This window comes from Nerophis lumbriciformis, linkage group LG20, assembly GCF_033978685.3.
Source record: "Nerophis lumbriciformis linkage group LG20, RoL_Nlum_v2.1, whole genome shotgun sequence".
Classification (NCBI taxonomy): domain Eukaryota; kingdom Metazoa; phylum Chordata; class Actinopteri; order Syngnathiformes; family Syngnathidae; genus Nerophis; species Nerophis lumbriciformis.
The window spans coordinates 31957248-31973975 of NC_084567.2; the positions used below are offsets into that span (position 1 = coordinate 31957248).

Below are 16728 nucleotides of genomic sequence, written 5' to 3' on the forward strand. Positions count from 1 at the left end.
CCGATAAACGCCAATTTGCGGATTTTGAGTTGTGAGGACCACTAAATAGTTTACATCATTCTCTACCAGAAGGTAAAATCAAATGTTCCGTTTTTGTATTGCTACCCCACTCTTCCACAAGTGGGGTCAAAAATGTTCTATTAACCTTTTATTCAAAGCAACTCACTGTCCCACTTACACATCTAATGTCATCTCTCGCAGCTTGATGCAACTTTGACTGTCAATACTGTCCCACTTGCACATCTGATGTCATCTCTCGCATCTTGATGCAACTTCGACTGTCAATACTGTCCCAGTTACACATTTGATGTCATCTCTTGCATCTTGCTGCAACTTTGACTGTCAATACCGTCCCACTTACACATCTGATGTCATCTTTCGCATCTTGATGCAACTTTGACTGTCAATACCGTCCCACTTACATATCTGATGTCATCTCTCGCATATTGATGCAACTTTGACTGTCAATACTGTCCCACTTACACATCTGACGTCATCTCTCGCATCTTGATGCAACTTTGACTGTCAATACTGTCCCATTTACACATCTAATGACATCTCTCGCATCTTGATGCAACTTTGAATGTCAATACTGTCCCACTTGCACCTCTGAGGTCATCTCTCACATCTGAGGCAAATTTGACTGTCAATAACTGTTCATGTGTGTTAATATAATAGAAGAGGTGCTGACATGCACAAATATCTACTTACAGTTCATGTATGTTGCTGTGTAAAAAATTATCTCCTGGGTAGTGAGATTGCTGACATCGGATGTGTAAATGGGACAGTGTTGACAGTCAAAATTGCATCAGATGTGTAAGTGGGACAGTATAGACAGTCAAAGTTGCATCAGATGTGTAAGTGGAATAGTATTCACAGTCAAAATGGCATCAGATGTGTAAGTGGGACAGTATTGACAGTGACAATTGCATCAGATGTGTAAGTGGTACAGTATTGACGGTCAAAGTTGCATCAGATGTGTAAGTTGTACAGTATTGACAGTCAAAATTGCGTCAGATGTGCAAGGGGTACAGTATTGACAGTCAAAGTTGCATCAGATGTGTAAGTGGGGCATTACTGACAGTTAAAATTGCATCAGATGTGTAAGTGGTACAGTATTGACAGTCAAATATTGCCTCAGATGTGTAAGTGGGACAGTATTGACAGTCAAAATTGCATCAGATGTGTAAGTGGTACAGTATTGACAGTCAAAATTGCAAATGTGTAAGTGGTACAGTATTGACAGTCAAAGTTGCATCGGATGTGTAAGTGGGACAGTATTGACGGTCAGAATTCTGTCAGAAGTGCAAGGGGTACAGTATTGACGGTCAAAATTGCAACAAATGTGTAAGTGGGACAGTATTGACAGTCAAAATTGCATCAAATGTGTAAGTGGGACAGTATTGACAGTCAAAGTTGCATCAGATGTGTAAGTGGGACAGTATTGACAGTCAAAGTTGCATCAGATGAGTAAGTGGGACAGTATTGATGGTCAAAATTGCATCAGATGTGTAAGTGGTACCGTATTGACGTGTAATGTGTGTGTGTGTGTGTGTGTGTGTGTGTGTGTGTGTGTGTGTGTGTGTGTGTGTGTGTGTGTGTGTGTGTGTGTGTGTGATATCTGAAAAGGTTACATAACACAGAGCAAGAGGAGCAGGAGGGAGGCATAAGTGTGATCGACGAGTTGGAACAAAAGATGGGACAAAATGTGTGTGTGTATGTGGACGATGAAGAAGAGGCCACGGGGGAGGAAGAAGCCGAGCTGACCAAAGAAGAGCTCCGGAAGATGGATCAGGACTCATTGCTCAACATGCGGGATACTCTTCTGTGGCACGTATGTTTAACTTCGTAGATATTTTTGTTTTATTAATAACAACTGATGAATTATTGTCTTCAGTACTGATCATCTTAAGATGGTCAATAACAGCTGTGGATGTACTGATTCTTCTAGATGGAGAGCTCGGTGCATCAGTTTGACAAGGAGCACCTGATGTGTCTTAAGAAGGTCCAGATGCTGGACTGGAAGCTGAAACTCGGCAACCTTCGTCAGCTGACGCTCTACCAGGAGCTGCTGCTCCTCAAGGAGGTGGACAAGAGTGAGAGGATCCTGCAAGACAAGCTCAATACACGTCTGAAGGAGGAGAACAACTTGAGGGTGGGAAACCTTTGTATCCGAGTGCAGTGATTCCCAACCACTGTGCTGCGGCATATTAGTGTAGTTTATCCTCATCTGTAGTTTGAACCCTTGGTGGCCTTACACCTGCAGACCTAACAGCAGCCATTCGGTAGCCAGAGGGTTACCTGTTCAAAGCACGTGTGTGAAGTTAGAATAGAATAGAATAGAATAGACTTTACTGTCATTATATTTGCATATAACGAGATTAAGGACTCCAACTTAAGATGCGGTAGTGGAAACAAATATGGGGTAAAAATAAATTTAATTACACAACAGGTAATGAAAAAAAAACTAATAATTGAAATAAACAGACTACTATCCAATAAAAATAATAAGCAATCCTGTACAATATACAAATCACTATAGAAATACAAAATACTGTACAATATACAGAACAAGACAAGAGTACCGGAGTGATAAATAACAATCAGTGTCGGACGTATTGCACTCGAAGGGTAATATTGCACAGTAGTATAGGGGTGAATTATTATTATAAGTTAGAGTTCAAGATGGTGACAGCTCTGGGAAAGAAGCTGTCTCTGAGTCTGTTTGTTCTGGCTCTGATGCACCTGTAGCGCCTGCCCTGGTAACAGGTCGAACAGGTGGAAGCCAGGGTGTGTGCTGTCCTTGGTGATGCTTTTTGCTCTGTTGAGGCAGTGGGAGTTGTGTAAATCCTTCAGGGAGGGGAGGGGGCAGCCGATGATTTTTTTGTGCAGAATTTATGACCCTCTGAATCGCCTGTTTGTCTGCTTCAGTGCAGCTGGCGTACCACACTGTTATGCAGTACGTCAGCAGGCTCTCGACAGCCGAGCGATAGAAGGTCACCATTAGCTGCCTCTCCAGTCTGTTCTTCCTCAGCACTAAAATAGGCCTAACAACGCCAATGACTATTATGCAGATAGTATATATTTGTACCATGAATTGATTAACGTGGACACAAGTTGAAAAACATATTCGGGTGTTACCATTTAGTGGTCAATTGTACGGAATATGTACTGTACTGTGCAATCTAATAATAAAAGTCTCAAACCATAACCTGGATCTTTTAGAATATGCACACTTTTAATACATGCTTCTTTTTGGTTTCGTAGTCCAAACTGGAGGAGTATCGGGAAGAGCTGGAACAGAAGCGTAAAGACATAGCCAAGGTGCAAGAGAAAGAGAAATGTTTGACCACCGCCTTCCAGACCGCGCTCGGCGACGACAACAACTTTGAGGAGTACCTGACCAAGGTTTTTAAGAAAAAGATCAAACGTACCAAGAAAAAAGACCCGACGGGAAGTGACGGTGAGGGAATGATTTGATGACAGAATGGTACAAGAGCTGGTGCTAAGTGCTGAGGATGATGTCTTGCAGAAGAAGACGAAGACAGCAATGATGACTTTGATGATTTTGAAAACTGGGACGACGATGACGATGATGATTGGGATGGATTGGAGGGTGAAGGTGCTGCGGAGGAGTGCCCTGCAGGTCAGTACACCACCATGAGTAATCTCTTCAGGTGAGTAAACAAAGGTGATGAAATGGATTATGTTTTGTTTTCTCCAATTGAAAATATACAGTGATGAAAATATTCAGTTTGAACTGACTTTTTAAACTGAGTTATCTAATATTAGAAACATCGGATCTAAAAAAGAAATATGTAAGATTTGATTAATATTGATATCAACATTATTCATATTATGAATGTTATTGTGGTTACTATTGGTACAAATATCTAAACAATTTTCATGGCATTTTTAAAGCAAAAAACGGTGAGGGCTATCTAATTTTTTTATTGTCCCTTTGCTTATTCTAATATATAATTCTGCTTATTAATTGAATGTATGGTATTATAACCGGTAATTTGCTTTGTCACCTATGACCCAAAGCTAAGATGTTTCTTCCGTCTCCTCTCTCTGGGACATGTTTAAATGTTGTAACTGCGATGTAATTGTTAACCTTCGATGCAGGTTTAAAATAAACGAATACAATTATCCAATGTGATCATTTGATTAGTTATTCAACTGTCTTCAAACATTTCTCAATAGAAATGCAAAACATTCTATTTTATGTTTGATTGGATCGATTAAAGCTAGTAAAATGACATATAGGCCAGCATATAGCTATTAAAGCTACAAAACCCAAAACCAGTGAAGTTGGCACGTTGTGTACATGGTAAATACAATGATTTGCAAATCCTTTTCAATTTATATTCAATTAAATAGACTGCAAAGACAAGATATTTAATGTTCCAACTGAGAAACTTAATGTTTTTTTGCAAATAATCATTAACTTAGAATTTAATGGCAGCAACACATTGCAAAAAAGTTGGCCCGGGGGCATTTTTACCACTGTGTTACATGGCCTTTCCTTTTAACAACACTCCGTAAACTCACTCAGGAGACCAATTTTTGAAGCTTTTCAGGTGGAATTCTTTCCCATTCTTGCTTGATGTACAGCTTAAGTTGTTCAACAGTCGGGGGGTCTCCGTTGTGGTATTTTAGGCTTCATAATGCGCCACACATTTTCAATGGGAGACAGGTCTGGACTACAGGCAGGCCAGTCTAGTACCCGCACTCTTTTACTATGAAGCCACGCTGTTGTAACACGTGGCTTGGCATTGTCTTGCTGAAATAAGCAGGGGCGTCCATGATAGTGTTGCTTGGATGGCAACATATGTTGCTCCAAAACCTGTATGTACCTTTCAGCATTAATGGTGTCTTCACAGATGTGTAAGTTAATAATACACCCCCATACCATCACAGATGCTGGCTTTTCAACTTTGCGCCTATAACAATCCAGACGGTTCTTTTCCTCTTTGGTCCGGAGGACATGACGTCCACAGTTTCCAAAAACAATTTGAAATGTGGACTCAGACCACAGAACACTTTTCCACTTTGCATCAGTCCATCTTAGATGAGCTCAGGCACAGCGAAGCCGGCTCCATTTCTGGGTGTTGTTGACAAATGGCTTTCGCTTTGCATAGTAGAGTTTTAACTTACACTTACAGATGTAGCGACCAACCGTAGTTACTGACAGTGGTTTTCTGAAGTGTTCCTGAGCCCGTGTGGTGATATCCTTTACATACTGATGTCGCTTTTTGATGAAGTACTGCCTGAGGGATCGAAGGTCCGTAATATCATCGCTAACGTGCAGTGATTTCTCCAGATTCCCTGAATCCTTTGATGATATTACGGACCGTAGATGGTTAAATCCCTAAATTCCTTGCAATAGCTCGTTGAGAAATTTTGTTCTTAAACTGTTCGACAATTTGCTCACGCATTTGTTGACAAAGTGGTGACCCTCGCCCTGTCCTTGTTTGTGAATGACTGAGCATTTCATGGAAGCTGCTTTTATACCCAATCATGGCACCCACCTGTTCCCAATTAGCCTGTTCACCTGTGGGATGTTCCAAATAAGTGTTTGATGAGCATTCCTCAACTTTCTCAGTCTTTTTTGCCACTTGTGCCAGCTTTTTTGAAACATGTTGCAGGCATCAAATTCCAAATGAGCTAATATTTGCAAAAAAATAACGTTTTCCAGTTCGAACTTTAAGTATCTTGTCTTTGCAATCTATTCAATTGAATAAATGTTGAAAAGTATTTGCAAATCGTTGTATTTTGTTTTTATTTACGATTTACACAACATGCCAACTTCACTGGCTTTGCGGTTCGTACTAAAATAACACTAAGGCCAGAATATAGCTTATTAGAGCTACTAAACCATCATATGAAATAGCATATAGCTATTGACACTATATGACAACATTTGCGTCATGTCATATTCAATCAAATGTTTTTTTGGTTTTCACCCACATATATATTTTATAAACTAAAAAAACAGCTAGAGACAGTTATATATTTAAAAAAGACACAAGTGCAGTTGTACTTTAAGTGTCCGTGTGTCACACAGGCTGTGACCCAGAACTTTTTGAGCACATACTTCAGCTGCGTGAACGACGATTGGACCTTGAAGAACTAATGGCAGACGAGAAGAAGTGTGCTGACCAACTGGAGAAAGAGTGTGACTCCTTGGTGAAGAAGGTTAGAAGATGTTCAAATAACTCACTACTACTACTACTACTACTACTACTACTACTACTACTACTACCACCGGTACTACTACTACTACTACTACAATGAGCAAGGCAAGGCAAGTTTATATAAAGCACAATTCATACGCCAGGCATTTAAAAGTACAAATGCATAAAATTAAAAGCAATTAAAGCAAATACCGTATTTTTCGGACTATAAGGCGCACTTAAAATCCTTTCATTTTTCTCAAAAATCGACAGTGCGCCTTATAACCCGGTGCGTCTAATGTGCGGAATAATTCTGGTTAAGCTTACCGACCTCGAAGCAATTTTATTTGGTACATGGTGTAATGATAAGTGTGACCAGTAGATGGCAGTCACACATAAGATATATGTGTAGACTGAAATATTATGGCAGTAAACAACACCAAAACTTTAAATTAGAGATGTCCAATAATGGCTTTTTTGCCGATATCCCGATATTGTCCAACTTTTAATTACCGATTCCGATATCAACCGATACCGATATATACAGTCGTGGATTTTACACATTATTATGCCTAATTTTGTTGTGATGCCCCGCTGGATGCATTAAACAATGTAACAAGGTTTTCCAAAATAAATCAACTCAAGTTATGGAAAAAAATGCCAACATGGCCCTGCCATATTTATTATTGAAGTCACAAAGAGCATTATTTTTTTTAACATGCCTCAAAACAGCAGCTTGGAATTTGGGACATGCTCTCCCTGAGAGAGCATGAGGAGGTTGAGGTGGGCGGGGTTAAGGGGGCGGGGATTGCGGGGGGTGTATATTGTAGCGCCCCGGAAGAGTTAGTGCTGCAAGGGATTCTGGGTATTTGTTCCTTTTGTGTTTATGTTGTGTTACGGGGAGGATGTTCTCCCGAAATGTGTTTGTCATTCTTGTTTGGTGTGGGTTCACAGTGTGGCACATATTTGTAACAGTGTTAAAGTTGTTTATCCGGCCACCCTCAGTGTGACCTGTATGGCTGTTGACCAAGTATGCTTGCATTCGCTTGTGTGTGTGAAAAGCAAAGGAAGTGCCTTTAAGGTTTATTGCCACTCTGTACGTCTCCCTATGTCCGTGTACCACTCCATACAGCGGCGTTTTAAAAAGTCATAAATTTTACTTTTTGAAACCGACACCGATCATTTCCGATATTACATTTTAAAGCATTTATCGGCCGATAATATCGGCAGTCCGATATTATTGGACATCTCTACTTTAAATGTTCCACTGAAAATAAAGAACATTACACACGGCACTCAAAAATCTGTCAAAATGTTTTAGTCAGACATTGAAGCCGCACCGCTTGATGGATTGTCGGCCCATTACGGCTACCGTAGTCAGAGATACCAGTATTATTATGGTGTGTGTATCAGGACCACAAAATGGCATCCATTAGCAGACATTATCTGGCGTTTTGTTTCACAATATTATGCAAAACCAACTTTTTGTTGTGTACAGAGAAGGGAAGGAGGCGACAACCAAGGCAGAACTGCGGTTCACAAGGTTTATTTAAACCTTTGATGATTACGTGGCGTGTGTATGCTACCCTAAGTAAATGGGTGTTGGCTATGTGTATAATTAATAGTGTAAATGTTACCAGGGGTTGTTGTCTGTGAGTGTCGGATGTATCCTTCGTCGAATCAAGTGGGGGGGCAAGGCGAAGAGGCAGTCCGTAAACAGGCGAGGGGTCGAGGGCAGGAGCGAGGCAGCGTAGTCCGTGTCCGAGCAGGGGGTCGAGGATCGAGGAAGGTGGTCAGGAATCTGGATGGATGTCGAGAGGCAAAACACGATCGCGGATGACAGGGAAGTCATGGGATGATGAGCGACGTACTGGTAAAGGTTCCTCGGGTCCGCTGGTCTTTATGCCGCGCCCTCTCATCAGGTCCAGGTGCGCTGATTAGTGATTGTCTGCAGGCTTGTTGTTGCGTGGGCGTGCTGCGCTCAGCGCGAGCAGGGATGTGTCTGAGCGTGCTGCCAGCGGAGGTGCCGGCAGCTCCAGCTGCTGAGGAAACGTTGGTTCGACACTTTCCTTACCTTCTGGTACCTGCTGATGTGTATTTGAGATCTGCATAAATCCTGAAAATGCAATACTCTCGAATAGTTTATGGAAGTCTTTCCTTAGGATTTCAAATTGTTCACTTCATACGTCGCACTGCATCCACGTGCATAATCACTTATTTGACCCTCAACCAGTACCTCAGGTAGCTGTTTTGTGATGTCAGAGACAGTGGCACTCGGATGGCTGCAAGTAACTATTTTGTTTCTTAGATATGGCGCTGAATTCATGCAGAAGAGTGTATTTGACTTTGGCACTTGGCTCAGTTATTCTGTCCATCTGCCGCTTTGTGCTGAATTCATGGATTAGAACCTTGCAGAAGGTTTTGGAGGAGGAAAATAGGTAAGAGGCGGGGCTTGAAGCTTCATAAGAGATTAAAAAATAGACATTTCTTTGGAACTCTCAATTACACTTGAAGCCTTTGTACAAACCCCGTTTCCATATGAGTTGGGAAATTGTGTTAGATATAAATATAAAAGGAATAAAATGATTTGCAAATCATTTTCAACCCATATTCAATTGAATGCACTACAAAGACAACATATTTGATGTTCAAACTCATACACTTTTTTTTCTTTTTTTGCAAATAATAATTAACTTAGAATTTCATGGCTGCAACACATGCCAAAGTAGTTGGGAAAGGGCATGTTCACCACTGTGTTACATGGCCTTTCCTTTTAACAACACTGGGAACTGAGGAAACAAATTTTTTAAGCTTCTCAGGTGGAATTATTTCCCATTCTTACTTGATGTACAGCTTAAGTTGTTCAGCAGTCCGGGGGTCTCCGTTGTGGTATTTTAGGCTTCATAATGCGCCACATATTTTCAATGGGAGACAGGTCTGGACTACAGGCAGGCCAGTCTAGTACCCACACTCTTTTACTATGAAGCCACATTGATGTAACACGTGGCTTGGCATTGTCTTGCTGAAATAAGCAGGGGCGTCCATGGTAACGTTGCTTGGATGGCAACATATGCTGCTCCAAAACCTGTATGTACCTTTCAGCATTAATGGCGCCTTCACAGATGTGTAAGTTACCCATGTATTGGGCACTAATACACCCCCATACCCAACTTTGCACCTATAACAATCCGGATGGTTCTTTTCCTCTTTGGTCCGGAGGACACGAGGTCCACAGTTTCCAAAAACAATTTGAAATGTGGACTCGTCAGACCACAGAACACTTTTCCACTTTGTATCAGTCCATCTTGAGCTCACGCCCAGCGAAGCCGACTGCGTTTCTGGGTGTTGTTGATAAACGGTTTTCGCCTTGCATAGGAGAGTTTTAACTTGCACTTACAGATGTAGCGTCCAACTGTAGTTACTGACAGTGGGTTTCTGAAGTGTTCCTGAGCCCATGTGGTGATATCCTTTACACACTGATGTTGCTTGTTGATGCAGTACAGCCTGAGGGATCGTATGTCACGGGCTTAGCTGCTTACGTGCAGTGATTTCTCCAGATTCTCTGAACCCTTTGATGATATTACGGACCGTAGATGGTGAAATCCCTAAATTCCTTGCAATAGCTGGTTGAGAAAGGTTTTTCTTAAACTGTTCAACAATTTGCTCACGCATTTGTTGACAAAGTGGTGACCCTCGCCCCATCCTTGTTTGTGAATGACTGAGCATTTCATGGAATCTACTTTTATACCCAATCATGGCACCCACCTGTTCCCAATTTGCCTGTTCACCTGTGGGATGTTCCAAATAAGTGTTTGATGAGCATTCCTCAACTTTATCAGTATTTATTGCCACCTTTCCCAACTTCTTTGTCACGTGTTGCTGGCATCAAATTCTAAAGTTAATGATTATTTGCAAAAAAAACAAAACGTTTATCAGTTTGAACATCAAATATGTTGTCTTTGTAGCATATTCAACTGAATATGGGTTGAAAATGATTTACAAATCATTGTATTCCGTTTATATTTACATCTAACACAATTTCCCAACTCACATGGAAACAGGGTTTGTAACTTTACTTCCCTCCATTTGGAGTTTACCGTTTTGAGTTTTGAACTTGCAGATGAAATCGGTGAAGATCAGTCGTAAGGCAGCAGAGGACGACTTGGAGCAACTCAACAGGGAAAAACAGCGGAAAATGAACCAACTGGATGTTGTGGTTCCTCTCAGGCTGCACCAGGTACACCACAATATTCAATGAAGACCAATAAAGAATTGACCGAAGTCTTTAATTTGAGCTGTTTTTCTATCTTTCTTGACAACCAGATCGAGTTTAAGATCGATGTCCCGGATCCTTCGGATCTCGGCCCGGTGCCTTTGGATCTGGGCTTGGCATTGGTGCTCACCAGAACGGAGCTGAAACGTCTGCAGGAGCGAGTGAACGAGCTGGGGGTGGAGAAGAGTCAACAGATGGAGGTGTATCGTCAGGCACGTCAGCAGCATATCAGGCTGATCAAAGAACGCAAGGACATGAACTCTGACATCCAGTGTAAGCCCAACAAGTAAACACCAAGAAGACCCTGGTTCTCTTTGGCAGAAACAAGAACCTGTTGTTTAATCTGTTGATATATTTGGTAGCGCTGGAAAAGCTGTGTCACCAGTTGATGATGACAAGGTTTGGGAGAGAGGTGGATTTGGAGATTCTGCAGACGCTGTGCGTGAACAAATCAGTTGGAGAGATGAAGCAGGAAAAGATCTATCTAGAAGCGGCAAACGCCAAAGACATTGCAGAATGGGATGTAAGTCTTTCCCCCATACTTGCCAACCTTGAGACCTCCGATATCGGGAGATGGGGGCGGGGGGTTGAGGTGGGCGGGGTTTGGTGGTAGAGGGGGTGTATATTGTAGCCCGGAAGAGTTAGGGCTACAAGGGATTCTGGGTATTTGTTCTGTTGTGTTTATGTTGTGTTGCGGTGCGGATGTTCTCCCGAAATGTGTTTGTCATTCTTGTTTGGTGTGGGTTCACAGTGTGGCGCATATTTGTAACAGTGTTAAAGTTGTTTATACGGCCACCCTCAGTGTGACCTGTATGGCTGTTGATCAAGTATGTCTTGCAGTGACTTACGTGTCTGCAGAAGCCGCATCCGGCATGTGACTCGGCCGGCACGCTGTTTGTATGGAGTAAAAGCGTACGCTAAAGGCAGTGCCATCACGGCAAGCACTCAATATTGTTGTCCGAGTGAAAATCGGGAGAAATTCGGGAGAACGGTTGCCCAGGGAGATTTTCGGGAGGGGCACTGAAATTCGGGAGTCTCCCGGAAAAATCGGGAGGGTTGGCAAGTATGCGTTCCCCCTTGCCACGATGTGTTCTTTACCGTGTTCTACTCTTCCACTGACATACTTTTTTCTGTGTGTGCCAATTAGGTGAAAGTGGAAAAGGCCCGTGAGGTTCTAGTGGGGACGACAAGGAGCAACACGGACCGCCTCGGTTATTTGAATAGCCTCTATGAGCAGAAGAAAGAGCTGCAACAGAAACTTTTCACAAGACAGAAGAAAATTGTAATTATTTTTAATTGTACCTTATTTTCCAGACCATAGGGCGCACTGCCGATTAGCAGGTCTAGTCAGGTCTATTTTCATACAAAAGGCGCACCGGATTATAGGGCGCATTAAAGGGGTCATATTATTTTTATTTTTTTCTAAATTGAAAACTGTTCCTTGTGGTCTACATAACATGTAATGGTGGTTCTTTGGTCAAAATGTTGCATAGATTATGTTTTACAGATCATTTTCAAGTCGATTCTGACAGTCGCTTCAGGAAGCGCCGTTTTGTGGGCGGTCTTATTTACGTGGCTCACCTTTGACAGCGTCTTTTCTCCGTCATCTTTGTCATAGCGGTGTAGCGTGCAAGGACGGGAGTGGAAGAAGTGTCAAAAGATGGAGCTAACTGTTTTAATGACATTCAGACTTTACTTCAATCAATAACGGAGCAGCATCTCCTCATCCGTGGCTCACTAGTGCAACAACAAGGCCGAAAACGTGTCCCGTGAAAAACCGTCCGACCGGAACTCTCTAATAACTAAAGTTCCTTGGGTGAATAATGTAAACTCACTACATCGGTATGTTTTAGTGCTCTCATGGCGAGTTTACTGACAGATATGAGTAAGAACTTTACACTACTTTATATTAGAAATGGCAACAGCGGAGGATGAATGTCCCATAACAAGAAGATAGAGAAAAATGACTAATTACTATTGACGCTGGTGGGTTCCGAGGTTTTCAGCAACCCGCCCAATATATATATATATATATATATACATATTTATATATGTATATATACATATTTATATATGTATATATACATATTTATATATATATATATATGTATATATACATATTTATATGTGTGTGCGTGTGTTTGTTCCTGGATTACATTCTGACAACAAAATTGTATTTGTGTCCAAATATTAAGGTTTTTTCTTTAGCAATTTGTATTCATACAAGTGAGTAATAACCTGTGATTAATCATGATTAAGCACAATTCAAGAGCGTGATTAATCTGATTTTTTAAGAAAATAATTATATACACACACACACATAAATATATATATATATATATATACATATATATATATATATATATACACACACACATATATATATATATATATATATATATATATATATATATATATATTCTGTGTATATATATATATATATATATATATATATATATATATATATATATATATATGCATATATGCATGTACATTACATATATATATATATATATATACATATATATATATATAAATATATATATATACAGAATATATATATATATATATATATATATATATACACATATATACAGTAAATGCAGTATCTTAGTTGTTTCGTTAGTACAGTAATTTTTTTCAAAAGGTCTGATGAAAACTGTACTCATGAACAATGTAAATCTAATGAATCCATTCCAGACGCGCAAAAATATGAACTTAAAACACATTTTATAGAGAACAATTCTAGTTTTACATGCAGAAAACAATGTGAAACACATATAAATGATGAATTGAATAGTAAACTCGAAATTTAACGTCACGTTTACCTAGATTTCATATATACATACGTTTTTCTCACCTTCTTTATCGAAGTCTTGGCACTCTCGCAACTTTCTTTGGCCCCCTGGTATATTATTCTGCAGTCAGACTTAATCATAAAAACACTGATTTGTGCGGACGGTTTTTCACACGCGAGTGTTACGATAATCCAGACACTGTGCGAAAACGGTAGCAAACTTTTTCAGCAAAAAAAAACGAATTATAGGAAATGTGGCGTGCAGGCGAAACTGTAATGTGAGGAATTATTTGAAGTTGTATGTGACTGTGATCCAAACAGCTGCTGTTTGTATTTGTGCTCTCAGGGCAAGCATCTCCAGGACTGCAACAGGAAAGCGGACAACGGTCAGCTATGGAGTCTCCAGGAACTTGTGACCAAACAAGCCGAGCAAATCGACATGCTCACCAAACAGATCACCTTATTTGGACCCAAAGGAGGTCACATGCTGCCCGCCTGCCACGTTCACCTGCCTCCACTCCCTCCTCGCAACACCCCCACTGTCCAGAAAATCAACAGGAAACGGGGACAAGTCCAAACCGGAAAGAAGAACGAGGATCCAACTGGGAGGCAGAATAATTATTAAAAAATAAGGACTAAAAATCTTTGGGCACCGCGTGATTCGATTCAATTCTTGGGGGCAACAATTCTGTCAGGTTCAAACACTGATGACATCTATTAAACAGGACAAGAAGCAAAGAATCAAACAGAGACAGAATTCAATTTTGCTCATTGAGGAGAAACGTCTGGACACTGTACCCTTGCACAGTGTCTCACCACGCTCCGCCAAAAGATTGCACGCCGCCTCCTTTTATTAGCACCTTCCCTGACCACATGGCAACAGCTGCTTCCAAAGGGACGGGGGTCGTAAACAGCCATTGCCTTTGATTACAAAACAGTTCAAAAGAAAAAATCGGTTCAAAAAAGAGGTCGTAAAAGAGTTAAAAAAAAGAGGTCGTAAAAGAGGTTCATAAAAGAGTTAAAAAAAAACGGTGCCTGGAGGGGAGTCTGGTCCTTCTTCCTCTTTGCTTTTGTAGTTCTTGGGTCAGACAATATCTTTCAGTTGATTAAAATACATGAAAGAAACAGAAACCCCCTTCATGTTGCTTCCCCCCCTACACAGTGGAGTTTTACAAGCCTTCTTCTTGGTAGGTTCAAAAACAGCTTTTGGTCTTCTCGCCGGGAACTCATTTCAACACAAGGTTTTTGTGATAACTTAGATAAAATTATTCTTTTATTTGGACCTTCCCTGGCCACATGGCAACACCTGCTTCCAAAGGTACGGGGGTCGTAAACAGCCATCGCATTTGATTACAAAACAGTTCAAAAGAAAAAATCGGTTCAAAAAAGAGGTCGTAAAAGAGTTAAAAAAAAGAGGTCGTAAAAGAGGTTCGTAAAAGAGTTTAAAAAAGCAGTGCCTGAAGGGGAGTCTGGTCCTTCTTCCTCTTCGCTTTTGCAGTTCTTGGGTCAGACAATATCTTTCTGTTGATTACAATACATGAAAGAAACAGAAACCCCTTCATGTTGCTTCCTCCCCTACACAGTGGAGTTTTACAAGCCTTCTTCTTGGTAGGTTCAAAGACAGCTTTTGGTCTTCTCGCCGGGAACTCATTTCAACACAAAGTTTTTGTGATAACTTAGATAAAATTATTCTTTTATTTGGACCTTCCCTGATCACATGGCAACAGCTGCTTCCAAAGGGACGGGGGTCGTAAACAGCCATCGCTTTTGATTACAAAACAGTTCAAAAGAAAAGGTCGGTTCAAAATAGAGGTCGTAAAAGAGTTCAAAAAATAAGTTCGTAAAAGAGTTCAAATAAGAGGTTCGTAAAAGAGTTTAAAAAAGGCGGAGGGGAGTCCGGTCCTGCTTCCTCTTCGCTTTTGTAGTTCTTGGGTCAGACAATAACTTTCTGTTGATTACAATACATGAAAGAAAAAGAAACCCTTCATGTTGCTTCTCCCCCTACACGGTGGAGATATACAAGCCTTCTTGGTAGGTTCAAAGACAGCTTTTGGTCTTCTCGCCGCTAACTCATTTCAACACAAAGTTTTTGTGTTAACTTAGATAAAATTATTCTTTTATTTGGACCTTCCCTGACCACATGGCAACAGCTGCTTCCAAAGGGACGGGGGTCGTAAACAGCCATCGCCTTTGATTACAAAACAGTTCAAAAGAAAAGGTCGGTTCAAAATAGAGGTCGTAAAAGAGTTAAAAAAAGAGGTGCCTGGAGGAGAGTCCGGTCCTGCTTCCTCTTCGCTTTTGTAGTTCTTGGGTCAGACAATATCTTTCTGTTGATTACAATACATGAAAGAAACAGAATACCTTCATGTTGCTTCCCCCCTACACAGTGGAGATATACAAGCCTTCTTGGTAGGTTCAAAGACAGCTTTTGGTCTTCTCGCCGCTAACTCATTTCAACACAAAGTTTTTGTGATAACTTAAATAAAGTTGATTTGATTTGATTTGATTTAAATAAAATTATTATTTTATTTGGACCTTTCCTGACCACATGGCAACGGCTGCTTCCAAAGGTACGGGGGTCGTAAACAGCCATCGCCTTTGATTACAAAACAGTTCAAAAGAAAAGGTCGGTTCAAAAAAGAGGTCGTAAAAGAGTTCAAAAAAGAGGTTCGTAAAAGAGTTTAAAAAAAGCGGTGCCTGGAGGGGAGTCTGGTCCTGCTTCCTCTTCGCTTTTGTAGTTCTTGGGTCAGACAATATATTTCTGTTGATTACAATACATGAAAGAAACAGAAACCATTCATGTTGCTTCCCCCCCTACACAGTGGAGATATACAAGCCTTCTTGGTAGGTTCAAAGACAGCTTTTGGTCTTCTTGCCGCTAACTCATTTCAACACAAAGTTTTTGTGATAACTTAGATAAAATTATTCTTTTATTTGGACCTTCCCTGACCACATGGCAACAGCTGCTTCCAAAGGGACGGGGGTCGTAAACAGCCATCGCCTTTGATTACAAAACAGTTCAAAAGAAAAGGTCGGTTCAAAAACTTAGATACAATTATTCTAACAGATTCGATTCTTGATTCAAAACAATTCTCCAAACAATACTTTTTGTTAACATTGGGTGCCAGTTCTATAATGAACTACATTCCTCCATAAAATAGACAAACAGCTATGATCGTGCCAACGACGGAGTAGTTTAGTCTTTTGATAAGTGGCAGTGTTAGTTTGTGATTCATCTCATTTAATGAAATGAAACAATCGCTATGTAGAAGTTAGAAGTCGCAATTATTTCTCCCGGTTTTATTGTGAAATCCGAGTAGAATTGGGAAAAGAGGTAAGATTAAAACTGTAACAGGCACATGTACAGTCGTGGTCAAAAGTTGACATACACTTGTAAAGAACATAATGTCATGGCTTTCTTGAGTTTCCAATCATTTCTACAACTTTTATTTTTTTGTGATAGGGTGATTGGAGCACAT

At 40.6% G+C, this 16728-nt stretch overlaps 1 protein-coding gene across 3 annotated transcripts in view; it reads left to right on the top strand.

Moving 5' to 3' along the window:
* The window catches only part of LOC133619650 (cilia- and flagella-associated protein 44-like), a 79290-nt gene extending 65078 nt beyond the window's left edge, over window positions 1-14212 (top strand). For 2 of the 3 annotated variants that reach the window (XM_061980815.2, XM_061980816.2), the window contains 10 exons: window positions 1630-1834; window positions 1952-2155; window positions 3268-3463; window positions 3533-3646; window positions 6071-6201; window positions 10300-10416; window positions 10503-10725; window positions 10815-10975; window positions 11600-11734; window positions 13596-14212. In XM_061980815.2, coding sequence (XP_061836799.2) covers window positions 1630-1834; window positions 1952-2155; window positions 3268-3463; window positions 3533-3646; window positions 6071-6201; window positions 10300-10416; window positions 10503-10725; window positions 10815-10975; window positions 11600-11734; window positions 13596-13874 — 1765 coding nt within the window. In that variant the 3' untranslated portion in view covers window positions 13875-14212. Of the gene's footprint in view, window positions 1-1629; window positions 1835-1951; window positions 2156-3267; window positions 3464-3532; window positions 3647-6070; window positions 6202-10299; window positions 10417-10502; window positions 10726-10814; window positions 10976-11599; window positions 11735-13595 lie in introns of those variants that run through there. The other variant, XR_009817454.2, reaches the window with a different exon arrangement.
* The last annotated feature ends 2516 nt before the right edge of the window (window positions 14213-16728 follow it).